The 25,532-nt window shown below is 39.5% G+C and overlaps 8 protein-coding genes across 10 annotated transcripts; 5 read left to right on the forward strand and 3 right to left on the reverse strand.

Moving 5' to 3' along the window:
• Window positions 1-1,720: 1,720 nt before the first annotated feature.
• Window positions 1,721-3,630, reverse strand: Btnd (Biotinidase). The gene is made up of 2 exons (XM_017234260.3): window positions 3,550-3,630; window positions 1,721-3,440 (listed from the first exon to the last, which is right to left on the reverse strand). The coding sequence occupies exons 1-2, from the start codon at window positions 3,607-3,609 to the stop codon at window positions 1,818-1,820; spliced, it is 1,683 nt and encodes a 560-aa protein (XP_017089749.2). The 5' UTR covers window positions 3,610-3,630; the 3' UTR covers window positions 1,721-1,817.
• A 503-nt stretch (window positions 3,631-4,133) lies between these two features.
• Efr (ER GDP-fucose transporter) lies at window positions 4,134-6,787 on the forward strand. Of its 3 annotated transcripts, none has more exons than XM_070280120.1 (3): window positions 4,134-4,456; window positions 4,582-4,680; window positions 5,452-6,787. In XM_070280120.1, the coding sequence occupies exon 3, from the start codon at window positions 5,464-5,466 to the stop codon at window positions 6,523-6,525; it is 1,062 nt and encodes a 353-aa protein (XP_070136221.1). In that variant the 5' UTR covers window positions 4,134-4,456; window positions 4,582-4,680; window positions 5,452-5,463; the 3' UTR covers window positions 6,526-6,787. The 3 variants fall into 3 exon arrangements, with proteins under 3 accessions (XP_070136221.1, XP_070136223.1, XP_017089751.2); XM_017234262.3 differs by having other exon boundaries at window positions 4,136-4,456; window positions 4,582-4,687; XM_070280122.1 differs by lacking the exon at window positions 4,582-4,680.
• A 3,154-nt stretch (window positions 6,788-9,941) lies between these two features.
• On the forward strand, window positions 9,942-11,399 carry LOC108120486 (uncharacterized). The gene is made up of 2 exons (XM_017234187.3): window positions 9,942-10,941; window positions 11,010-11,399. Exons 1-2 carry the CDS (start codon window positions 10,018-10,020, stop codon window positions 11,331-11,333), a joined length of 1,248 nt encoding a protein of 415 aa, XP_017089676.2. The 5' UTR covers window positions 9,942-10,017; the 3' UTR covers window positions 11,334-11,399.
• Window positions 11,400-13,711: 2,312 nt separating this feature from the next.
• LOC108120471 (metallophosphoesterase 1 homolog) lies at window positions 13,712-15,200 on the forward strand. Its single transcript, XM_017234167.3, has one exon. The coding sequence runs from the start codon at window positions 13,798-13,800 to the stop codon at window positions 14,896-14,898; it is 1,101 nt and encodes a 366-aa protein (XP_017089656.2). The 5' UTR covers window positions 13,712-13,797; the 3' UTR covers window positions 14,899-15,200.
• Window positions 15,201-15,472: 272 nt separating this feature from the next.
• LOC138926256 (uncharacterized) lies at window positions 15,473-17,042 on the forward strand. Its single transcript, XM_070279797.1, has 2 exons — window positions 15,473-16,439; window positions 16,508-17,042. The coding sequence occupies exons 1-2, from the start codon at window positions 15,528-15,530 to the stop codon at window positions 16,841-16,843; spliced, it is 1,248 nt and encodes a 415-aa protein (XP_070135898.1). The 5' UTR covers window positions 15,473-15,527; the 3' UTR covers window positions 16,844-17,042.
• Window positions 17,043-17,076: 34 nt separating this feature from the next.
• LOC108120476 (uncharacterized) lies at window positions 17,077-18,419 on the reverse strand. Its single transcript, XM_017234173.3, has 2 exons — window positions 17,453-18,419; window positions 17,077-17,402 (listed from the first exon to the last, which is right to left on the reverse strand). The coding sequence occupies exons 1-2, from the start codon at window positions 18,353-18,355 to the stop codon at window positions 17,145-17,147; spliced, it is 1,161 nt and encodes a 386-aa protein (XP_017089662.2). The 5' UTR covers window positions 18,356-18,419; the 3' UTR covers window positions 17,077-17,144.
• Window positions 18,420-19,466: 1,047 nt separating this feature from the next.
• Window positions 19,467-25,528, forward strand: LOC108120547 (uncharacterized). The gene is made up of 2 exons (XM_017234266.3): window positions 19,467-20,429; window positions 25,199-25,528. The coding sequence occupies exons 1-2, from the start codon at window positions 19,515-19,517 to the stop codon at window positions 25,475-25,477; spliced, it is 1,194 nt and encodes a 397-aa protein (XP_017089755.2). The 5' UTR covers window positions 19,467-19,514; the 3' UTR covers window positions 25,478-25,528.
• On the reverse strand, window positions 23,957-24,935 carry LOC108120548 (uncharacterized). Its single transcript, XM_017234267.3, has 2 exons — window positions 24,602-24,935; window positions 23,957-24,548 (listed from the first exon to the last, which is right to left on the reverse strand). The coding sequence occupies exons 1-2, from the start codon at window positions 24,837-24,839 to the stop codon at window positions 23,989-23,991; spliced, it is 798 nt and encodes a 265-aa protein (XP_017089756.2). The 5' UTR covers window positions 24,840-24,935; the 3' UTR covers window positions 23,957-23,988.
• Window positions 25,529-25,532: the final 4 nt, after the last annotated feature.

Consider the following 25,532-nt stretch of genomic DNA (forward strand, 5'->3'; position numbering starts at 1 on the left):
AATTTACCAAATAATTTTTTAAATAAATATTTTTTATATATATTATTTTATATAAACCCCTCTATAACTTCTTTAAAAAATAGTCCTATTTAAACCATATATTTTTTATAAATAAAATTTCTCTTAGTGTACTTTGAAAAGAAAAACAGAAAACTCAATTCTGAGAAGGAGAATGCCACCGACTTCTGAATGTGGTTAGTCCTTAATACTGGGAATACGTGCAATGGCTGGAACTGATTCTGATTGAGAATCCGTCCGAGCTTCGATTGATGACAAGGACATGCCGTAGCCGTTGCCGTTGCCGGAGTCGTGCCACAAAAAATCCGGTCAGAAGGTATACTTCTTCTCTCTCCCCCTATATACATATATGCCTATTTATTTTATTGGGAAACTGCGGCGAGACTTTGGCCTTCACCTGCACTTTACCACCTGTTTATATACCCAACCACCCCCACCTTTCATCTGTATCCAACTCCTCGTTTCATATCCTTCTCCCCCGTCCTGTCTAGATCCTGGCAAGTTTGCGCCTCCATTCACTTTAACAATAAATTTCAGCAAATAAATCAAAATGTAACAGAAGCCGTGTGGAATTTTCAAGTGGCAGGTGCCTCCACAAAAAAAAACACACACCCACCACCCATTCACTCCCCTTCAAAGCCAGCAAAAGTTTTAGATTTTTTTCCAAAAAAAAATATATAAAAAATTATTTACCAAGGCCTGGAAATGGGAAAAAATGAGAATCGTAGGAGGATTTAAAACAAGGACGTATGTATATTGATTCCTAAACTCATCATATAAATATTTCAGAAATTTTAAATTATCAATTGAGGAAAATTTTATATTGTATAAATTTGTATACAAAATAATTAGCTTTATTCTTAAGCAATTTAAAAATTAGATATTTAAAATAATAAAAGCACAAAACGAAGACCAAATTGGAATATTTAGCTAGGAAGTTGTAGGAATGGTTTAGGATCTATGGTCTTTAGAAAGAAACTTTATCTTAAGGTAAATCAGAAAGTTTATTTTCGAGGATATCTATTCCTCTTTTTTTCAAACTTTTATTTAAAAAAAAAAATCAAGGATCAAGGGTGAGGGCAAGGATGGAACGAAGGTGGAATGGTGGCAAGCAAATGATGTTAAATCGCACGGAAAGTCACAGCGTGAATCCTGTCCAGCTGCTGGAGCTGGGAGTTGCTTCATCTTGGGAGTCGCTGCCTCATTGTCATTGCCACCGAGTCTGTCACCCAAAACAAAAAAAAAAAAGGACACAAACACCAGTACCCCCCAAACTAACCACCCACCTCCCTCAGCCCAACCTCCTCCACCTCCTCGTCCTTGGCTCATTATAAACGGCGGCCACTGTTGCATGGGCAGCGACGCCGGCAGCGCTACCTGTTGGAAATGCAAACAACGCACCGCGACGCTGGCAGCGTCCTTCCAATGCCGCCCCAGTGCGCCGACGCTGGAAGCAACTCTCCACAAGGTCGCATGGAGTGGGCGGTGGGTGGTTTGATGGCTGATGGCAAGTGGCATGTGGCATTTGCCAGTTGGCGGCCTTCTAACCGTCATTTCATTCAAAACTTCATCTGGAGACCTAAATATAACGGTCTAGGACGAATTTTTCAAAAATTTCAAAAGCGCCAATTTGAAATAAGAATTTGGCGCCAATTTAAGAAATAATTCAAAACTATCGGTATTATCGGATATATTTGTAGTTTGCTGAAAAAAAAATATTTTTTAAATGCTGTACAAAAAAAATAGACATTATAATTATTTATAATTAAATTATAATAATCATAGTGTCTGCTCTCTATTTAAAATTGGTAAACAAGGCTTATTAAAACCAAAAATCCGGCAGATGTCAAGACTATGGAGCTGGCCCCGGAGGTCGGCGTCGTGGGCACAGCAACGCCCTCTGTCGTCGGCTGCATGTGATCCAGATTGTGGCTACTCGCCAGATCCGTATAGTAGTTGGCCCAAATGGCAAAGGTCAGCAGATCGTTTTGCGGCCGAATCAGATTCAAGCTGACACGGGTTTCCTTGTCCGGATTTTTGGCAGCCGGAGCCGGTGTCTCCTCCCAATCAAACTTGGACACGGCGATGGGCTTGAAGCCGCCATCCAGGGTGCTGGGCATGATGAGGCGACGACCGCGCGGTGCAGCCGGAAAAGTGGCACTGATCTTGATCTCCGTAAAGTGATGTTTATTGGCAACTTGACCGCCAGATGCGGGAAATATGGAGCCACAGCTGAGCAGACTCTCATCCTTGCAGGCAAAAATGGCGCAGACCGCCTGCTCGGAACGATCCACCCGGATAACGGTCGTCTCATCGCCCCAATAGGCGGCAAGGCGATAGCGATAGGTCAAATGGTCCGCCGTAATATCGCCCGGAGTCAGAGCCCGCTTCAACGAGAAATCACAACAGAAAGTGCCGTGGCATAGGTTTTGGGTAACTTCCAGAAAGTCTGCCTCCAACAGTACTGTCTCAAAGATATCCACATTATAGTCCCGATAGGTGTCCACTCCGGTCATCCGTGGAGTGATCAGCTGGGGGGTGAATAGCTCCTCCACCTGGTCGCCCAGTTGCTGGACTCGATCCTTTTTGGGGACACGAGCTGTCATCAATCGCGTCGTCGGCTGGGCGAAGATCTCCGCCTGCAAGCGACCCCATCGTCCGGCATAGATACCGGATCCGGTTGTCTTGCCCGCCGGATCACTGGCATCCGCCGCCAAAAGGTTCACATTATTCCCGAAGGACCAACCCTCCTGCAACTGCAGGGCCGTAAGGAAGGGCAACTCCGAGAACCAAAACGTCGGATAGATAATATCCGTGATGTTAAGATCCCTTACCAGAACCATTGCCGGTTCGTAGAACAGCATATCGAAGCAAATGAAGTGACCGAAGGTGACACCGAAATCCGTAGCAAATGTGGCAACATCCGGTTGCCGGAGCACCGACCTGGAGTCGTATTCGTGGCGCCACAAATGGGTCTTCCGGTAGCGGGAGATCACTCTGCCACTCCGATCGAAGACCACATTTGTGTTGAAATAGCGAATACCCTGCGCCGGACACGGATCAAAGGTATCCGATCCGCTGCCATTGGCGCAAATCTCCTTTTCAATCAAGTTGATCACCACGTAGATTCCTTGGGCACGAGCGGCGCAGGATATCTCGATCAGCAAGAGATCGTAGTCCGTTTGGTAGCAGGGCGTCACATTCTGGCTACCGTGGGGCACAAAGGAGGCAGTCTCCTTGTAATTGGTCACATGCTCCGGGAACACAATAATATCCAAGTCCTTGGCCTCTTCCGAGGCAATAATCCTTTGGAATTCGTTCGAAATGTAAATGGTACGCGACCTGGGCGATGTAATACTAGCCGGTGCCTCCATGTGCTCCACTACACCGGCATAATATGTAGAATCACTGGGCTGAGAACGCTGGATAAAAATAGCAACGAGAGTGGTTAGTAAAATCTTACTATACTAGGCGTATACTTGATATGTACAGAACATTAAGTATACGCCTAGTAAGCCAACAACAAACTACCTGTTGAGAATTGCCCACAAGGGCAATCAGCAAAAGGACAAGAACTTTAAAGGCCATCATGGCTTAGACGTGGCCAAAACCTAACTGCCAAACCATAACGATTTGACCAACCACGAAGACAAAGAAACCCACAAAAATTAAACGAAAATAAAAATTGAAACCGAAATAGCATCTATAAAGCTATAACAGATGAGTTTATGGGACACTGACGTTGCCAATAAATTAGGCATTTGACAGATTAGGAGGCGGCTGATCTGTCTTATCATTCCGCGGATCATAAACCATATTTATCAACTTGGCTATTATGGCTTTCGAAATTATTATATGCACTCTTCCCAGAGTTCAGTGATATTAGATTCGTAAAAGATAATTATACATAAAGGTCTCATAAATTTTTAATTCTTTTAGTTATATAAACAAATATTTAATATATATTAAAGCAATTCATGAAAAAAATCAAATTTATTTTATAACCGGCTTAATTTAAATATCTCAAAGCTTTCGATATACATGTTTTATATCGAGAATAAGCTCGCCAAAGCTTTTGTGCTTTTGGCGCTCGCCAACAGCTGGTCACACTGGGCGGGCGCTGGGGCCAATATTCAGCTGTTTTCGATTCTAAAAAAACAAACAACAACAATCAGAGAGACAACAGCTACGATTCTAATCGCACGCTGTTAACATTTAATTGAGGCTTACCTCGCATACCCAACCGCAGTTATAAATGCTCCGGCACCAAGAGAAGCATTAGCCACAAATGTCGCAGACCAAGGAGACCAATTAACAACAACAACAAAGACTAAAGACTATAAGAAGGCTGTGAAGGTCGCGCCACCAAAGAACAAATGTATTGGAGAGCATTAGAAGGAGAGCTGAGAACAGGGAGAGCGAGCTAATTAAATCGCAGGTTAGTTTTTTTTCATTGTATTATAAGGTGTGTGATTGTGTGTGTGGTTGGAGAGCGTGCTTTAAACAATTTACATAGCCACACAACTGATATAATCAATCTTGTATTATAACGATGACAAACAGAAAACAAAGCGATCGCCAGAAGACTGTAGCTACACGGAGACGGAAAGACAGAAGCGGAGATTCCCATTCTTTAAAAATAAACACACACATCTGATACGAGTGAGGGGTAAGTGATCTATCCGGCCCGCCAATAATTCCCAGTCATAAACCCAAATACCCACAAAACATATATACATATAGCATCTTATCGGAAACGTGCCCGTTTCATTCTAATTTGCTTTCTAACGGTGATCGTGGGTACAAATCACTTTGTGACGTTCACAAGGACGATAGGAATTCGATAACAAGAATATTTAATTATCGATTTGTAGATCATCAAAACTATTAGAGATATATGTTCATATGTATGCATGTGTGTAAACCTTGAAATTATAAAAACTTACTAAAGGTTGTGAAATAAATTTTGGTCTTAAAATAATCAGCATTATCTTTTTCAATTTAATGATAGATACATTTTTAAGTTCAAAAATATAATAAAAAGTTTAAAGAATAATGATTTGTAGATTCTAATCTAATAAAATAATGCTCTTTTTTTAACCTATCTTCAAAGTATAGCTATAATTCCCAAATAGCTTTAACATTTCACAGTTTAAGGTCAAAGATCGTAAGAATTATGAACCTGAAAACCCTAAAACTAATTAAATAAAACCATTAACTACCTTTGCAATTAAAAGCAACATTTATCATAAATTCCATATAAACAAAGTACTAACTTTAAGAGCTAACATTCGGCACACATATTCTGAGCTTTATAAACGTCACACATCTGGGTCATAGAGGTTTTTGGTACAGAGTCTTATTACCTAACAGCTTTATTTTCAGAAAAAAAAAAAACTTGACTAATATTGACATATTCTTTTTTGCTTCCAGACAGTCTGAGCCATGGCCATTAACCTGAAAGCCCTGTTGGGCATGATCTTTGTCTTTGTGGGATGTTGCAGCAACGTTGTGTTCCTAGAACTGATCATCCAGATCGATCCTGGTGCCGGCAATCTGATCACGTTCGCCCAGTTCCTGTTTATCGCACTGGAGGGCCTCGTCTTCACCTCCAAGTTCTTTACGGTCAAGCCGAAAATCGCTTTGAAGGACTATGTGATCCTGGTGCTGTTGTTCTTCGGGGCAAACGTGTGCAATAACTATGCCTTCAACTTCAACATACCCATGCCGCTGCACATGATCTTCCGCAGCGGATCACTGATGGCCAACATGATAATGGGGATTATATTGCTGAAGAAGCGCTACAATCTGCGGCAGTACAGCTCTGTGGCCATGATCACGGCGGGCATTATCCTGTGCACTCTCGTCTCCAGCGGCGATGTCAAGGACAACACCCACCACTCACTGCGGGTGGAGACCTCCTACTCCGACTTCTTCTGGTGGTCGGTGGGCATTGCCCTTCTGACCATCGCCTTGCTGGTTACGGCCTACATGGGCATATACCAGGAGGTGATCTATAAGCGTTATGGAAAGCATCCCAGCGAAGCACTCTTCTATACGCACATGCTGCCGCTGCCGGGATTCCTCATCATGGCCAGCAACATTGTCCAGCACTTTGGTATTGCCCTGTCCTCGGAAACGGTGGCGGTTCCCCTGTTGGGCGCCATCGGCTTGGAATGGAAGTTCCCACTTATGTTATTCTATCTGCTGTGCAATGTGGTCACCCAGTATGTGTGCATCAGTGCCGTCTATCTGCTGACCACCGAGTGCGCCTCGCTCACCGTCACCCTGGTCGTTACGTTGCGGAAGTTCGTCTCGCTCCTCTTCTCGATCATCTACTTCCGTAATCCGTTCACCGTCAACCACTGGCTGGGCACCATCCTCGTCTTCTTCGGCACCATTCTCTTCGCCAATGTGATCAATCAGCTGAAGGACGCCTACCAGGCGCGTTCCACCGGCAAGAAACAGCGCTTCGAGACCGCTCCCAAGCCAAAGAAGGTTGATTAGGCGGCGGGCAGGCGGTACAGTGCGGTACGGCACTGTAAGTTGCTGCAGAGGCCATTACCAATTAATTGTATAGTCCTAGAGTCTTGTTTGTAAATAGAATACTTTTAAAAATTTTGTGTATACGTTAAGTGAATAATCGTGTCCGTCGCAAGTTCTAAATTTTTATATTGATGTGTTTCTTTTAAACTCTTTTTTTAGTTTTTTTTTTAAATACAATTTTTTTTATATTTAAAATAATAAATGATCAACCGTGAAAAAAGTATTTATGTGTTTTCAAACTTAATATATGGGCATTTCCGGGAGGGTAAAGGATAATATTTTGTTGGATTTTTTGAAAAAAAGAGAGTACTGTTTATTTTCAAAAGGTAAGATTTGAAGACTTTTTATTTAAAAATAATTTTAGGATAAAAAAGAAATCTTCTACCGAGAAATTCTACAAATGTAGGCCACTAAAAACGATGTAGTTTACGATATATAGAAATTACTTTCAATTGATACTATTATTTTATTTATTTTACATGAAAACGATACAAGATCTCGACGAACTTATTGTTTAATTATCTATTAACTTAACAAGATAATGCTTAACACGATTTTTCCCTTGTTTTGGAATTTTATTCTTTTTTTAAACATCTAATAAAGAGATATGGTAAAAGTACAGCAAAAATATACAATATTTTCCATGCAAAATAATTAAAAATAAAACTGCCCCCTAAAATATGCTACAAAAAGCTATAAAGCAGAGAGCAGAGTAGTACTTTCAGCAGAAAAAAAAAACACTATTGTATTCTGAAAGTTGTGCAAATTCCTCTATAAAATTACACAAACAAATTCGACGATATTTAATATTTTCTGGAAATGCCTACATATATTATATTACTGGCATCTGTCTGTCTATATGATCGCGTGGATCTCAAGATGTACAAATACTCACCATACAAAGCTAATCAGAAATAATGTCTTTCCTGGAATACTACATTTGAACTTTGTTATGGACTCATGTATCTAACAATTTACTATGGAAATTACGCAAAAAATTCCATGACAATATAATAATGGATATTCATAATCAAAATCAAACATAAGTAGATTTAAGAAGAATATAAAATTCAATTACAGAATAATCAACATTTCACAGGAACCAATTCTTGTAGAAATTTTGGGTATAAATACGATCATTATTCGTGAGGTCTTCGTCAGTCCATAAGTTCTTCTTGAACAATCATGGGAAAGTATCCTTCTGCCATCCTTGTGGCAACGGCACTGGTATTTTGTGCCTTTTGTCCTTTCTTTGTCACGTCCAATGACACCGATGAGGTTGTATTCCACAATGGCATAGAAAGCTTGTTGAATATCATGAAGAAGTATCAAGACAAGTTCGATAGGAAGGTGAAGTTTGTCCAGCTGCAGGCGGCCGTCGATGAAATCGATAAAGCCATGCTGGGATACGACGGAAAGGCCAAGGACAAGCTGCCCCAGATTCGCTCTTTGAACTCCGACGCCCGACTCACCTACGAGAACTGTGTGGGTCCTGTCTTCGAGTGGTGCATCTCCGTCAACAGCACCTTCAGAATCATCATCCCAATGTTTAACGACAGCACCCTGACGCAAGATGGTAGGAATATCATCTGGAACATGACAGTGGCTTCTCTGAATTTGGGCCTCGAAAAAACCAAAAAATCTCTGGAACTCCTCACCAATGTCCAATACAAAACCGCTGAGCTCAGGAGTCTGTTTAAAACTATTTTGCATGATGTCCATGATGATTTCGGCCCTAAGGGCTTCTATGGCAAAGAGAAGGTGGACCTGGAGGTTGTACAGAAGACCGACACTGCGGCTTTTGTTGGCAAATTGTTTGCTAAGATCGGGTTAGTGATTTTTGGACCGATTGGTGCTGCTGTGGGCTTTGGAGCCTCCTTTTCACTTACGTATGGTATCCTGAAGTTGGACCATTGGCAACAAAAGAAAGCCTACCAAGAGCAAATAAAACTTATTGACGAATTCTTTACGGTACTGACGAAAAAGATTGAGGAGGCCACCGAGATAGTGAAGGATATCGAGAGTGCCCTGGAGAAGGACAAAACCAATCTGCACAACTTCCGAGGATTAATGGAAGGGGCCAACATTGTAAGTTTTCCTAACAAAAACTAAGAGGTTTATCCCGGAACTTGTTCAATACTATAATTTCTATTTTTGCTTTAATTCTTCAATTTTAGGACAAAGTAATTTTGATGATGCCAACCGCGTTCCAAAAACCCGAATTCATTTCAGAAATCCAGAATCTAAAGAATCAGTGCACCGAGTACTTGGAGTGGCACGGATACGATACTTCCTTTTATCAGAACATCAAGTCCAGGAAACGTCGAGCAGCCTCCTCATTCTGTGAAGGCCAACGTTCAAATGCCAAGGACATGTTGGCCCAGTCCGAGTCCCAGGCGAACTCCACACAATTTCAGAAACTGGGTCTCATCATCGACCAAATGAATTGTGGTGGCTATATTCCTCCATATGCCGTGGAGCGATTCCAAAAAGTGGAGTGAATAGGGAAAATTTTACCCAAAAACCCACATTAAATTTTAATGCATAAATAATAAAGGTTAAACATGTTACTAGTTTAAACCAAAAATTATTACCATTTATCTATTAAATTGAATATTATGAGAATATTATGTCGGAATTGTAAAATTTTTCAATGTCTCCTTTTAAAAGATGGCAGGTTGGAACTTTATAATCTTTTATGAAATATCGTACAAGAGACTAGTTGGAAAAACATAAAATCTGTAGAGACAGATATTATTTCATAAAAGATTATAGTCGTTGATGTTATTAGTTTCTAATAATTGTATCGTTCCTCTAAAAGGGAAAATAATAAAGGCATAAAATGATTATACATATAACTTGCAATATTCAGATGTTTAATATATAATGGGGACTTGCCCCGAAGTACGTTTATATCATATTTGATTATATTTTGGATTATTTAATATATGATCGAATTTATGTACCTACTATATATTTTTGATTTCTTCAGTGTAGAGCAGAGAGTGTAGAGAATCTTAAGGGGCTTCTTTATAAATGTCATACATGTCATATATGAACTGATAAGAAACTGAATCAGTATTAAAACGAATTTCCCAGAAATCAGATGCCTTTATGTGCAAAAATTAAATATAACACATAAATTATATGGATTATATTTCTCAATAATCAGCAGTTAAAAAAAAAAAGACTTCAAACATTTTTAGCGATAATCTTTAAGAAATTTCCCAGCTTACAATTTGATTAAACGTAAGTTTAATATTTGATTTATGTAATTTATATAAATGTATAAAAATGCATATATGTATGTACCTTTACTGATAATGATGATAATTATTAATGATTGTGCATCGCCTAGAAGTCAAAACAGTTGCATTTTTCTCCTCGTCAGTAAAGCATCGTTTTAATGTTATTTTTTTTAGTGCATTCTTAATTAGTAATTATTGATTAATTATGGGTACGAATCCTACTGTTGCCATGTTGGCATTGGCATTGACATTTTGTTCCCTTTGTCCTTTTTTTGCAATTTGCGAAGAAAAGGACCTTGGAGATTTGAGAAAAGGCATAGAAAGTTTGTCGAATATCATGGTGAAATATCAGGCCGAGTTCGACCGGAAGGTGAAGTTTGTGAAGCTGCAGGAGGCCATCGATGAGATCGATAAAGCCATGCTGGGGTACCAGGGAAACGCCAAGGACAAGCTGCCCCAGATTCGCTCTTTGAACTCCGACGCCCGACTCACCTACGAGAACTGTGTGGCTCCTGTCTTCGAGTGGTGCATCTCCATCAACAGCACCTTCGACATCTTCATCCCCTACATCGGCGCCAGCCAGCTCTCGGCCCACGATAAGAATGTGATCTGGAACATGACGGTGAATGCCCTGGATTCGGGCCTCGAAAAAACCACCAAATCTCTGGAGCTCCTCACCAATGTACAATACAAAACCGCTGAGCTCAAGAATCTGTTTAAAGCTATTTTGCACGACGTCCACAATGATTTCGGTCCAGATGGCTTCTACGGCAAGGAGAAGGCCGAATTGCAGGAGAGGATCAACGACAACGAGGTGGCACGGAAGGCAGGAATTTCGGCATTTGTTGGCTTCTTGTTTGGAGTGATCGGTTTTGTGATTTTTGGACCGATTGGTGCTGCTGTGGGCTTCGCAGCCACCTTTGCACTCACCTATGGTATCCAGGAGTTGGCCCATTGGCAACAAAAGAAAACCTACCAGGAGCGTATTGAGGCTATTGACAACTTCTTCACGGTCCTGACGAAGAAGATTGAGGAGGCCACCGAGATAGTGAAGGATATCGAGAGTGCCCTGGAGGAGGACAAAACCAATCTGCACAAGCTACGAGGAGTAATAGAAGGGGCCAATACTGTAAATTTTCTAAGAAGTCTTCTTCAATATCTATAATTTATATTTTTTCTTTAATTCTTTAATTTTAGAATAAAAAATTATTGTTGATGGATGCCGTTTTCCTGCGAGCCAGCTTTATTCCAGACATCAGGAAACTGAAGGATCAGTGCACCAGCTACGTGAACTGGCACGGATACGATGCTCCCTTTTATGAGAAGATCAAGTCCAGGACTCGACGAGCAGCCTCCTCATTCTGCCGAGTCCAACGTTCAAATGCTAAAGACATGTTGGCAGAGTCAGGGTCTTCGAATTCCACACAATTGCAGGATCTGGGTCACATCATCGACCAAATGGATTGTGGTGGCCATGTTCATAAGCTAGATATCTATACGATTTTAGAGAACAAATTTTAGTTAATATCAAGAAAATATTATATATGTTTTTAATTTTTTAATAAAGCGTGAAATAATACTTTAAAATATTTGTACAAAATTTTAAGGCATCAAGAATGAAGCAAAAATTAGTTTGTAAACTAAAGGGATTTTTTCTTTAAAAGAATTTCTTTAAAAGTAGATCCAAAGGAGAGCTTACCCATCCATCCTGGCCTTCATAGAGTGCTATCTACAGTGATGTGGATAAAGTCGCCTCAGATAGATTAACAAAGCTTAAATCTATATCGGACAGCCAATAAATTTTGTTCTAAAATTAATGGATTAAAGAAAAAATAGAAATTACAGTATTGAACAAACAAAGAACTCTTCTTTCTACAAAGGACTTCCTACAAAGGTTATTAAGCCTGGTACCCGAAGAATTCAAGGGTATATACAAGTAGTATTCCTCTATTCGACATATACATACATATATGTACTCATAAGCTATATATATTCTTGATCAGCAGAAACCTTGATTATCGCTAATCATAAAACATAATTCAAAGATTCACAGAAACCATAGCCAATGGTATTTTTTGGGAATTTCTTAAAACTCTTATCAAGGTACCGTCCAGGCAATAAATAGAAATATTTATAGTACTGAAAATCAGTCGCATTTGTCTCTTCGTCTAAGAGCATCGTTCTATTTTTTTTGGCTTGTTCCGAATATAATTATTTCAACAATCATGGGAAAGAATTCGGCTCTTGCCATCTTGGCTGTCTTATTCGTTGCCGGTTGTCCATTTTTCGTAACGTGCTATACACACGACGAGTTACAAGTTTACTTTAAAGGACTAAATAGTTTAGAGAGAGTCATGGTTAAATATCAAACAGAATTCGACGAAAAGGTGAAGTTTGTGCAGCTGCAGGAGGCCATCGATGAGATTGATAAGGTCATGATTAACTACCAGGGAAATGCCAAGAATAAACTGGATAAGATTCGCACCTTGAATGCCGAGGCTAAGCTCACCTACGCCAATTGTGTGGCTCCGGTCTTTGAATGGTGCGTCGCAAGCAAGGATCCCTTCAATTTATTCATTACAGATTTCAACAAACCAGATCTGTTATTTGAAGACAAGAAAATTATTCTGGAAATAATAATCGAAGAAATACATAAAGGCTTAAACAAAACTACATCATCGCTGACCCTTCTCTATAATGTCCAAAACCTTACTGCCGAGCTTGAGAATACCTTTAGCTCCATGATTCACAATGTCCACGATGATTTCGGCCCAGACGGCTTCTATGGCAAAGAGAAGACGGAAATGGAGCAGAGGATGAATCAACGGACGCCTACATCGGTAATATCCCGGAGGATAGTATACGTTGATCTTTTGTTTATATCGATCGGTGACCTGATTTATGGAAGAATTGGTGAAATTATTGGATTCAGGATCACCTTTACTATAACTTATGGGATCGAGAACAAGGACCAATGGCTCAATAAAAAAACATACGAAGAGCGTATCGAGTTCATTAACAACTTCTTTAAGATTTTGCTGAAAAAAATTGAGGAGGCCACCGAGACAGTGAAAGATATCGAGAGTACCTTGGAGGAGGACAAATCCAATCTACTTAAGCTTAGCGGAGAGATTAAATCTGCCATAAGTGTAAGTTTTCAATGTAAACAACTCTTATTTAGTAATCCTATAGTTTATGGGTTTTTGTTTCAATTTAGATGCAACGAGTGTTGAGCTCACCCACACCGACACTGCAAGCAAGATTCACTCCAAGCATCACAAGAGTGAGGGACCAGTGCACCCTTTACGCGAATTGGCACGGACACAACGCTTCATTCTATCAGAAGATCAAGTCCAGAGCCCGTCGAGCAGCATCCACCTTCTGCCAAAGGCAACGATCCATAGCTGAGGATATGCTAGCCAAGTCAAGGTCTTCGAATTCCACACAAATGAGGAGCGTTATCAATCGAATGGATTGTAGTTCCCAATAATTCACCCGATCATATTTATTCTTTTAATTATTCTGAACACAATAAAAGCTATTTTTATTGTATTATAAAGTATCATTATTAATAATGCTTACTTAATTTTATGATATTTATTTTCGTTCAGATATGTTTCAGCTTTATAATAGCTTTTGACCTAAAATGGATCGATCCTGACCAAGTACTATATTTGAATAAACTTTATAGGGTTGGAGATGCCTCCAAAAATGTATAAAATCGAATCGCATTTCAATGACTTTTTTTAGTAACAAAGAAAATATAATATACCTATTCTAGCACATATTTTAAGGCAGGGGGTTCTAGGGTTATATATATAATAATAATAGATAATACTTATCAGTGTGGTTCTATTCAAATCATAATCAATGCTTTACATAGTTCTGTACTGTCACTCTCAATTTTTTTTTTTCAAATTGGGGTTTTTTTTCTGTTTTGAGTATTTTAAATATTTCCTATTATTTTAGCGTAAAATTCGTCGAAATGCGATGGTTCTACGCCTGCTGTGTGATCGTGATTGGTGCCCTACTATTCTGCGAGTATATAGCCGACTTTGTGGTCCTCCAACAGTGCAAGTGGCCGGATGGGATCAATCGGAAGTCACCGTACATGAACGATGCATTGCGGGCCTTAATCATTGCAGACCCTCATCTATTGGGTCCCCATCGCGGGCACTGGCTGGACAAGTTCTATAGGGAATGGCACATGGCAGGAGCCTTCCAGGCGGCCGCTCGTCTCTTTCGGCCTGACGTGGTGTTCGTACTGGGCGATTTGTTTGACGAGGGCGACATGGTGAACGATAAACACTTCCAGGACTATGTGTGGCGCTACCTTAAGATGTTCCACCTACCGCCAGGCATACCACTCGTCAGTATCGTCGGTAACCATGACGTGGGCTTTCATTACAAAATGCATCCCTTCTTCATATCTCGCTTCGAGAAGCATCTGAACCACTCCCTGGTTACTCTGTACACCATCAGGCAGATACACTTTGTGATGATCAATTCCATGGCCATGGAGGCCGATGGATGCCGGATCTGCACCCAGGCCCAGGAGCAACTGAGAAACCTCTCACGTATCCTCCAGTGCATGAAGTTTCCGCAAGATGACGAGTGTGACTACTCTGAGCGGCCATTGTATAGCCATCCCATCCTGCTCCAGCACTTCCCCACTTACCGAATTTCCGACACCCAGTGCCAGGAGTACGATACTCCGTTGATCGAAGCCTACCGCGAGCGCTTTCATGTTTTGTCCAAAGAGGCAACGGACATGTTGGGGGAGCTCTTGCGACCCAGACTGGCGTTTGCCGGGCACTCGCATCACTACTGTCACAGCGTGAATCGGCTGGGCATCGATGAGTACACGGTGGCCTCGTTCAGTTGGAGGAACAAGGTGAATCCCAGCTTCATGCTGACCACCATTACCCCTGATGACTATATGGTCTCCAAGTGCAAGATGCTTTCTCAGCAGTTTGTAATCAACAGTTACCTGGTTGCCGGAATCCTATGTCTAATCATCGTAGCCTGTCAGCTACCAAAACGTAATAGCAAGAGAAAGTCCTCATCATTGTCCAAGGATCTTTGAAAGGATGGGCAATCCTAACCTAAAAAAACAAGAGATGTGATCAATTTGGAGGTTTTATGGAGGCTTGAAGAGAGTTACTTTGAGGAAGAAGTACGTCTATTACAAGAAGTTAAAAGAGTGGACCTAGTCTCTATAAGACTATCGACTATCGACTTTAAGCTTAGAAATTGATTTAAAAAGTAACCGTCGTTTGGTATTTTCCAACACTGCATGCCGCATATTGATAGTTTAAAATGGCTACCGATATCCGCTGATGGCGATAGATAACAATAAATAATATACGCAATATTATTTGCGCAATATTTGTAATTTTATATAATATATGGATTAAGTCTTACAATTATCAGCAGTTTAAAAAATTCCCTTTTTGTTATTGTTAATATATACCCAATTACCCTATTTATATATTCCTATGAATATATAATATGACTCTGTATTTTATTGAAAATGTGATTCTGGTTATCAGTAATGTAACCCTATAATAACCCTATTTAATATGAATTTAAATTTCCAGGAACTCCAATCGAAGGTGTAAATAGAGATACGATGTACCTTTTTTCAAGCAGTAGCATTTTTCTCCTCGTCACTGAAGCGTCGTCGGTGAATTAAGAGATCCTTAATCCTTCAGAATGGGAAAAGATCCTTTCGTAGCCATTTTGTTAACGGCATTAGCATTTTGCGCCGTTTGTCCTTTTTTTGCAACCTGTGAGGAGACCATCTTGCGAAATGGAATAAAAAGTTTATCGAATATCATGATCAAATATCAGGCCAATCTTGACAACAAGGTGAAGTTTGTGAAGTTGCAGGAGGCCGTGGATGTGCTGGACGAAGCCATGAGTGGATACCAAGGAAAGGCCAAGGACAAGCTGCCCCGGATTCGCTCTTTGAACTCCGAAGCCCGACTCACCTACGAGAACTGTGTGGCTCCTATCTTCGAGTGGTGCATCTCCACCAACCGCACCTTTGACATCTTCATCCCCTACATCGGCGCCAGCAACCTTACGGCAGAGGATAGGAATATAATCTGGAACATGACAGTGACGGCCCTGAATGCGGGGCTCGAAGAAACCGCCAAATCTCTGGAGCTCCTCACCCATGTCCAATACAAAACCGCTGAACTCAAGAATCTGTTTAGTGCTATTTCACATGATGTCCAAGATGATTTCAGCCCAAAGGGCTTCTATGGCGTAGAAAAGGCGGAACTGGAGGCGATGAACCGTGATCTGATTGAACAACAGTTGGGAGTTTCGATTTTCGTTGGAATTTTGTTTGGTGTGATCGGAACCCTGATTTTTGGACCGATTGGTACTGTGGTGGGCTTTGCAACCGGATTTGCAGTCGGATATGGTATCGAGGATCTGGAACATTGGCATGAAAAGAAAACCTACAAGGAGCGTATTGAGGCTATTGACCACTTCTTCAAGATGTTGAATAAAATGATAAAGGATGCCACCGACATAGTGAAGGATATCGAGAGTGCCCTCGAGGAGGACAAAACCAATCTGCATAAGCTTCGTGGAGTAATTGATGGCGCCAACAATGTACGTTTTCGGGCCAAAAAATCAAATTTTTATAAATTTTATAATTTATGCGTTTTCTTTCATTTCAGAACAAAAAAGTACTTGTGTCGCCTAACGCTTTTCTGCAAGCCAGTTTCATTCCAAACATCCAGGATCTGAAGAATCAGTGCACCAAGTACGTGCTCTGGCACGGATTCGATGCTCCGTTTTATCAGAGGACCAAGTCCAGGACCACTCGAGCAGCATCCACGATCTGTGAAGTCCAGCTATCAAATGCTAAAAATGCGTTAGCCAAGTCCAGTACCCCAAATTCCACAGAATTTCTGAAAATTAGTAGCATCATCGATCAAATGGATTGTGGTGCCCACATTCTTCCCATTCTGAAGTGGAGAGAAAAGGGAAGATTTTCCCCAAAATTGATGTAAAAAAAAGAATGCATCCAGAATAAAGAGAAAACCACTTTAAGCCCTGAAATCCAATAATTGTGGTGTCCAGCACCAGTCGAGCAGCATCCATATTCTGCGAAACTACTTTTAATTTCAAACAGGGATCTCTAACTTCTAAGAACTGGAGATATTAAAGATTAATTGAGATTAATCCTTTGATTGAAATTAAAAGAGCCTGCTTTAAATCATTTGTTTTTTTCTTAATAAATGGATTTATTTGGTCTTCAATCCACCTTGTTTTTTATTTTGCGAAAAATATTGTAAAATATTTAAAAAAGAACTAGTATGTGTAATATGAAGGATTATAGGGCGAATAGTTATATTGAGTCCTTGATTGAGTCCTTGATTTGCCAAGTCCCTGGGGCAACTCTTTTCTGTGGAAATCTCTTTCAGTTTCCTGTGGCAAAGGCGTTCTTTTCGGAGGAGCTCGTGGAGTTGCTCGCAGGACAGTGTACTCGAAGCAGAGGTTTCCCAACTTTTGAAAGATTTGTGGAAGACCCTCGCGCACTTTGGGATTATTTAACAAAGTCACCATGTCCTGAAAGTATTCATTTAAATAATTGTGTTTATTTGTGAGTATTCTATTACCTTATTGGGTGATGTGACTGCTTCGAGATTTGGTTTGTCGGCCGCCAAACCAGTATCGACTTTCCCGGCAATGGAGCTGGCATGTGTGATTTTTTGGTTGAGGACCTCGAAGAACTTGTAGATCATCTCGATTTCCTCCTCCTTCGAGGCTATACGACGGTTATCGATTAGAGCGCAGTAATCGTGGCGGGAAAAGGCCTCTACGAAATCCCCCACGGACAGACTCCTCAAGAAGGCAAGGATGGCCTGATACAGTCGACTGATAACCTCCCCCACACCTTCATCCATTGGTCTGCGGGATCCTATGCCCATCTTAATATCCTCAATATCCATCCGGCGTTCTTCCACTTGTCTGGTATACACACCAGATGGACCGAAATCGGAACGAAGATCGTTCATCATTCTGTCCAGTTCGATCTTCATCTGATTGGTCTTCCCCTCCAGCTGATGGAGGGCATTCATCGAGCTGATGGCCTTCTTTATGCCATCCCTAATGCTAGTCGCCGTCATGGTCCAAAGCATCTCCTTGTCAGACGGCGGCAAATCGGAATTATCGATGTTGGACAGGAAAAGGTTAAAGGTACTGTTGACAGCCACACACCACTCGAATACCGGATCCACGCATGCCTGGAAGGTGAGACCGGCGCTACTGGAGAGGCTGCGGACTGAATCCAGACGGTTCCTGGCCCTGCCTTGGTAGCCGAACATGGAATTGTCAATGGCCTCGATAGCCTCCTTCAAGTCGGTCAGTCTAACTTTCGAATCAATCTCTTTTATGTACTTCGATATTATATTTTCCAAACTCTGAAGGGACCTAACAACCACATCGTGATCTGGGTCCTGGGCATTACCAGCCATGGTCCCTATCGATAGGACCAAAATCAATAGGTATATCTCGTTCATGACGGAAAGCTAGAAAGGGTTTTTCACACTTTTTGCTCACAAGACGACCAAATGCTAACTGAATCAGTTCCAAGATTCGCAAATAATGTAGTTTCTGTTCATCGATCGCCAGATAACCACAGGATCATATGCATTATTGACGAATGCGGTCAGACGAATATTATTGACGTACTTTTTACTATATAGCTAGTATATACTACAACAAAGCTAAGTTTTTTAATTCTCATACATTAATACTAATATATAGTTTGTGTTAATTCTTAAGCTAAGCTTAAGCTTTATTTTTGGTTTTCTTTTTTTATTTTTATTAAAAAAAAATTCCCAAAGAGCATCAACTGGGGAACAGTGCTATTATTTCGACCATATCTGTTCAGACTATCAATAAAAATACACCTATGACCTTGAAGTTGATTAATAAGTGCACTCTTATATATTTCCTACCCAATTTCTGAGTCATCTAAGTAATTTTTCTAGGGAAATAAATCAATTTCTTGTCTACAAATTTATTTATTCAAGATTTAATTATCATCCTAATATATTCCTTATTTTTATCGATTAAATCGGCTATTCATCGGTTTTTCGGTCATGAGGTTATCGATAGGATAATATTTTTGGTTGAAACTTTTATTATAAAATGAATGAATCAAAAGAATTCCTTAATTCATTTGTTAATATCATAGATATATATATATATAAATAGTTAAATATATTGTTTCCCTAAAAAACGGAGCTCAAAAATTCATTTTTTAAATATTTCTTGAAAAAATAGTAATCGATAAATGACTATATTTTTTCACTATATTTGAAATTTATTTCAACATTATTATTATAAGAAAGAATTCAAAATAAAAAAAAATTGGGAAATTTATAGAACATTATCAGCAATAGTATAGTCTAGTTAGAGGAATCTTGGAAATAAATCATTTCCTCGAAAAAAAGCTATATAGAGATGTTAGAATATACATTTACATTTTCAAGGGAATATATTATATTTATTTATTTATATAAGAACATCTGAAATCTACAATTGATATGAACTTAATATACATATATATAGCCGATTGATTCATATATAAATAGACGATCCCAATCTATAAAGTCGTCAGTCACATTTATATTTTATTGGAATAGAATCGCTGAAATAGAATCGCTGCCCAGAATGAGGCTGTCCCCTAGTTTTTTCGTTTCAATTTTTGCATTTGCAATATTATTTTTTTCGGTGTGTCGAGCCGACGATGATGATATCGTCACTCTGGAGAAGGGACTCCAAAGCTTATCAAATGTAATGGTTGTATACCAAGCCGAGTTCGACAATAAAGTCAAGTTTGTGGAACTGCAGAAGGCCATCGATCTGATTGATGAATCAATGATAGGTTACCAGGGCACTGCCAAGAATAGATTGGGTATGGTTCGAGAACTAAATTCCGCGGCACGCATCGAATACCATCGGTGTGTGGCTCCGGTGTTCGAATGGTGCATAGCCATTAATAGCACCTTCCGGCTTACCATACCCATGATTGAAAACGATACCCTGAGTAAAAATGATGCGCAATTAATCTGGAATATGACTGTCGATGCACTCGACTTGGGTCTTAACAAAACCACCGAATCGGTAATTATTTTGGAAGACGTTCTTAATCGAACTACTACCTTGAGAGATCTATTGAAATCGATTGCCCATGAGATCGACGATGATTTCGGTCCTAAAGGATTCTATGGTATATGGAAGGATGATCTAGGAAAGAAGCTAACAGAAGAGCAGAAGCTACGAAAGGCGGCTGTATCGGCATTCATCGGACTTTTGTTTGGTGTTGTTACTACTCTGCTATTTGGACCTATTGGAGTGCAAATCGGCTTGCAAGTGGCATTAGCAGTCCAAACTGTGCAGGATAGGATCGAATGGCAGAAAAAGCAAACATACAAGGACCAAATCGAAGCTATTAACAAGTTTTTTAACGTACTGCAAGAGAAAGTGGAAAACGCTACTAAAATAGTGGAGGAAATCAATGTCACCTTGGAAGAAGACAAAATTAACCTTCAGGCTCTCAAAGGACGGATCGAGGGTGCCAACAATGTAAGTCACAAACCCAAACTACACATCAAATTACTTTTCAAAAGTAAACATTTTTAACTAAAAATTCCATACACAAATCAGTAAATTTACTCCGCTTGAGGATCGGCCTAAAACTTCCGAAAATATACGGGGAGCCTATATGGAAATCCCGGATTTTCAAGGGATTACCCCACAAAATTTCGAAAAATTTTGAAAAATTATGTCGATGATTGATTTTGATGCAGATTTACTGGATATCGATCCACAAATCATTTAAGGTATTCCGCTTGGGAATCGGATTCGAATTGGCGAAGATATGGACAATGCTGGGGAGCCTATATGGAAATCCCGGATTTTCAAGGGATTACCCCACAAAATTTCGAAAAATTTTGAAAAATTATGTCGATGATTGATTTTGATGCAGATTTACTGGAAATCGATCCACAAATCATTTAAGGTATTCCGCTTGGGAATCGGGTAAGAATTGGCGAAGATATGGACATTGCTGGGGAGCCTATATGGAAATCACGGATTTTCAAGGGATTGCCCCACAAAATTTCGAAAAATTTTGAAAAATTATGTCGATGATAGATTTTGATGCAGATTTACTGGAAATCGATCCACAAATCATTTAAGGTATTTCTCTTGAGAATCGGGTAAGAATTGGCGAAGATATGGACATTGCTGTGGAGCCTATATGGAAATCCCGGGTTTTCAAGGGATTGGCCCACAAAATTTCGAAAAATTTTGAAAAATTATGTCGATTATAGATTTTGATGCAGATTTACTGGAAATCGATCCACAAATCATTGAAGGTATTCCGCTTGGGAATCGGGTAAGAATTGGCGAAGATATGGACATTGCTGTGGAGCCTATATGGAAATCCCGGATTTTCAAGGGATTGGCCCACGAAATTTCGAAAAATTTTGAAAAATTATTTCGATGATAGATTTTGATGCAGATTTACTGGAAATCGATCCACAAATCATTTAAGGTATTCCTCTTGAGAATCGGGTAAGAATTGGCGAAGATATGGACATTGCTGTGGAGCCTATATGGAAATCCCGGATTTTCAAGGGATTGGCCCACAAAATTTCGAAAAATTTTGAAAAATTATGTCGATTATAGATTTTGATGCAGATTTACTGGAAATCGATCCACAAATCATTGAAGGTATTCCGCTTGGGAATCGGGTAAGAATTGGCGAAGATATGGACATTGCTGTGGAGCCTATATGGAAATCCCGGATTTTCAAGGGATTGGCCCACAAAATTTCGAAAAATTTTGAAAAATTATGTCGATTATAGATTTTGATGCAGATTTACTGGAAATCGATCCACAAATCATTTAAGGTATTCCGCTTGAGAATCGGGTAAGAATTGGCAAAGATATGGACATTGCTGGGGAGCCTATATGGAAATCCCGGATTTTCAAGGGATTGCCCCACAAAATTTCAAAAAATTTTGAAAAATTATTTCGATGATAGATTTTGATGCAGATTTACTGGAAATCGATCCACAAATCATTTAAGGTATTCCGCTTGAGAATCGGATTCGAATTGGCGAAGATATGGACATTGCTGGGGAGCCTATATGGAAATCCCGGATTTTCAAGGGATTGGCCCACGAAATTTCGAAAAATTTTGAAAAATTATTTCGATGATAGATTTTGATGCAGATTTACTGGAAATCGATCCACAAATCATTTAAGGTATTCCGCTTGAGAATCGGATTCGAATTGGCGAAGATATGGACATTGCTGGGGAGCCTATATGGAAATCCCGGATTTTCAAGGGATTGGCCCACGAAATTTCGAAAAATTTTGAAAAATTATGTCGATTATAGATTTTGATGCAGATTTACTGGAAATCGATCCACAAATCATTTAAGGTATTCCGCTTGGGAATCGGGTAAGAATTGGCGAAGATATGGACATTGCTGTGGAGCCTATATGGAAATCCCGGATTTTCAAGGGATTGGCCCACAAAATTTCGAAAAATTTTGAAAAATTATGTCGATTATAGATTTTGATGCAGATTTACTGGAAATCGATCCACAAATCATTGAAGGTATTCCGCTTGGGAATCGGGTAAGAATTGGCGAAGATATGGACATTGCTGTGGAGCCTATATGGAAATCCCGGATTTTCAAGGGATTGGCCCACAAAATTTCGAAAAATTTTGAAAAATTATGTCGATTATAGATTTTGATGCAGATTTACTGGAAATCGATCCACAAATCATTTAAGGTATTCCGCTTGGGAATCGGGTAAGAATTGGCGAAGATATGGACATTGCTGTGGAGCCTATATGGAAATCCCGGATTTTCAAGGGATTGGCCCACAAAATTTCGAAAAATTTTGAAAAATTATGTCGATTATAGATTTTGATGCAGATTTACTGGAAATCGATCCACAAATCATTTAAGGTATTCCGCTTGGGAATCGGGTAAGAATTGGCGAAGATATGGACATTGCTGGGGAGCCTATATGGAAATCCCGGATTTTCAAGGGATTGGCCCACGAAATTTCGAAAAATTTTGAAAAATTATTTCGATGATAGATTTTGATGCAGATTTACTGGAAATCGATCCACAAATCATTTAAGGTATTTCTCTTGAGAATCGGGTAAGAATTGGCGAAGATATGGACATTGCTGTGGAGCCTATATGGAAATCCCGGGTTTTCAAGGGATTGGCCCACAAAATTTCGAAAAATTTTGAAAAATTATGTCGATTATAGATTTTGATGCAGATTTACTGGAAATCGATCCACAAATCATTTAAGGTATTCCGCTTGGGAATCGGGTAAGAATTGGCGAAGATATGGACATTGCTGTGGAGCCTATATGGAAATCCCGGATTTTCAAGGGATTGGCCCACAAAATTTCGAAAAATTTTGAAAAATTATGTCGATTATAGATTTTGATGCAGATTTACTGGAAATCGATCCACAAATCATTTAAGGTATTCCGCTTGGGAATCGGGTAAGAATTGGCGAAGATATGGACATTGCTGTGGAGCCTATATGGAAATCCCGGATTTTCAAGGGATTGGCCCACGAAATTTCGAAAAATTTTGAAAAATTATTTCGATGATAGATTTTGATGCAGATTTACTGGAAATCGATCCACAAATCATTTAAGGTATTCCTCTTGAGAATCGGGTAAGAATTGGCAAAGATATGGACATTGCTGGGGAGCCTATATGGAAATCCCGGATTTTCAAGGGATTGCCCCACAAAATTTCAAAAAATTTTGAAAAATTATGTCGATGATAGATTTTGATGCAGATTTACTGGAAATCGATCCACAAATCATTTAAGGTATTCCGCTTGGGAATCGGGTAAGAATTGGCGAAGATATGGAGATTGCTGGGGAGCCTATATGGAAATCCAGGATTTTCAAGGAATTGCCGCAAAAAATTTAAAAAATTCAAAATTTTAAAATTTTTACGTCCCAATCTGCAGAAGGTATTTCGCTGGAGGATCGAAGACCATTTGGAAAAGATACAGACGTCCAACCCGACTGAAGATGCTTTTTTATTTTCTTTTTAATTTAAAGATTTAAGATTTGAACAATACTTTAAAGTAAATTTTTAAAAATACGCTTCACAAATGAGAACAGGCTCCGGGGCTTTCTGGTCCCCTTATCCTCGTTGTCTGATTCCAATTCACGTTTGGTATCGGCATCCATGGCCAGCATCTCTTCGTCTTTCTGCTCCTGGGTTTCCTCAGGAATAGAAGCTGCTTTGTTTAGGATATCTTTTTGGAGAGCCATATAGCTTTTGTCCAGCGCTTCATAGTCTTTCCATAGTTTCCTGATTTCCTCGTTGACTAATTCTAATTCACGTTCTTTTTGGGCCAACATGGCTTTTTGGGTAGCCTGCTCCAAAAGCATTAGCTGGTGAGTCCAGTCCTCCAGTTTCCTATTTTCTATTTCGTTTTTCAATGTTTCCCTAAGAATGGCCACCTCATCAGTGAACTCTGATGGGTTAGGGTTCTCCTGCGGATTTATGGCCATTTTCTCTAGCTCATCAAGAACCGAACTAAAAGCAAACTGATAGGTTTTTTGTATATGTTGATTAATTTCACCGTCTTCCTCCATCGGTTCAATAATAAAAAGTTCAATCATTATCTCTGAACCTGCATATAATATATATTCGTAGAAAATGATGTTTAATAAATTTTTTACTTACAATTTTTTAACACATCGGAATTCTTATTCATTTCCGAATCATCATTGTCCTGGGATCCCCCGTATTTTTCGGACAGGCGTTTGATCAATAAAAGGGTCTCCCCCAAGCACCGCTTATTTTTTGAAAATATTGGTGTTTCGTTGAATTGTTTGGAGACATCACTAGATGTCTGTTCTTCGTTGTCGATGGATAGTATTTTTTTTAATCTCAAAATACGATTCATTAAATCAGTCGTCATTTTGAGAAAATTTTCCAAATTTAGCTAAGCAAATGAAGCTGTTAGATTTAGACTACGAAGCGGAATGAAATTGATATTCTATATACCTGAAACTGACACTTTCTCAAATGTGACGGAAAAGTAAATGAGTATTTATATTATTTTATTTTATGATATAAAAATTCCTTGAGTAGTTAAAAAAATTGTTTCCTTTTTTTTTGAAAAATACTGAAACCAACCAGTCGGGTAAGAATTGGCGAAGATATAGCCATTGCTGTGGAGCTTATATTGAAATATATGGGGTATAAGGGGAATCTATATGTTCTAACAAGAAAATAATCACAACATGTAATAATAAAATATTTTTTTACTCTTTTTAGAACAAGGAACTTTTAAAACTGAGTCCATTCCTCAGAAGGAAGTACGCTCCCACCCTACAGGGACTGGTGGAGCAGTGCGAGCTATACGTGAAGTGGCACGGCTATAATGAAGCATTTTATCATCCCTCAAAGCCTCGAAGCCGTCGAGATGCACCGCCATCGGATATTTTGGCCATTCCAGAGATGGAAATGCCAAAGGACACGAATCCTGTCGGTTGGTTATCACCGTTGCCATGGCACAAGGACATTGTTGTGCCCCTTTTGAAGCACCTTCAATAAAAATATTGTATAGCTTTTGCTAAATATTTTAATAAAATTAAACAGCAAGCAAAAT

Source organism: Drosophila bipectinata, chromosome XL (assembly GCF_030179905.1).
Source record: "Drosophila bipectinata strain 14024-0381.07 chromosome XL, DbipHiC1v2, whole genome shotgun sequence".
Taxonomy (NCBI): domain Eukaryota; kingdom Metazoa; phylum Arthropoda; class Insecta; order Diptera; family Drosophilidae; genus Drosophila; species Drosophila bipectinata.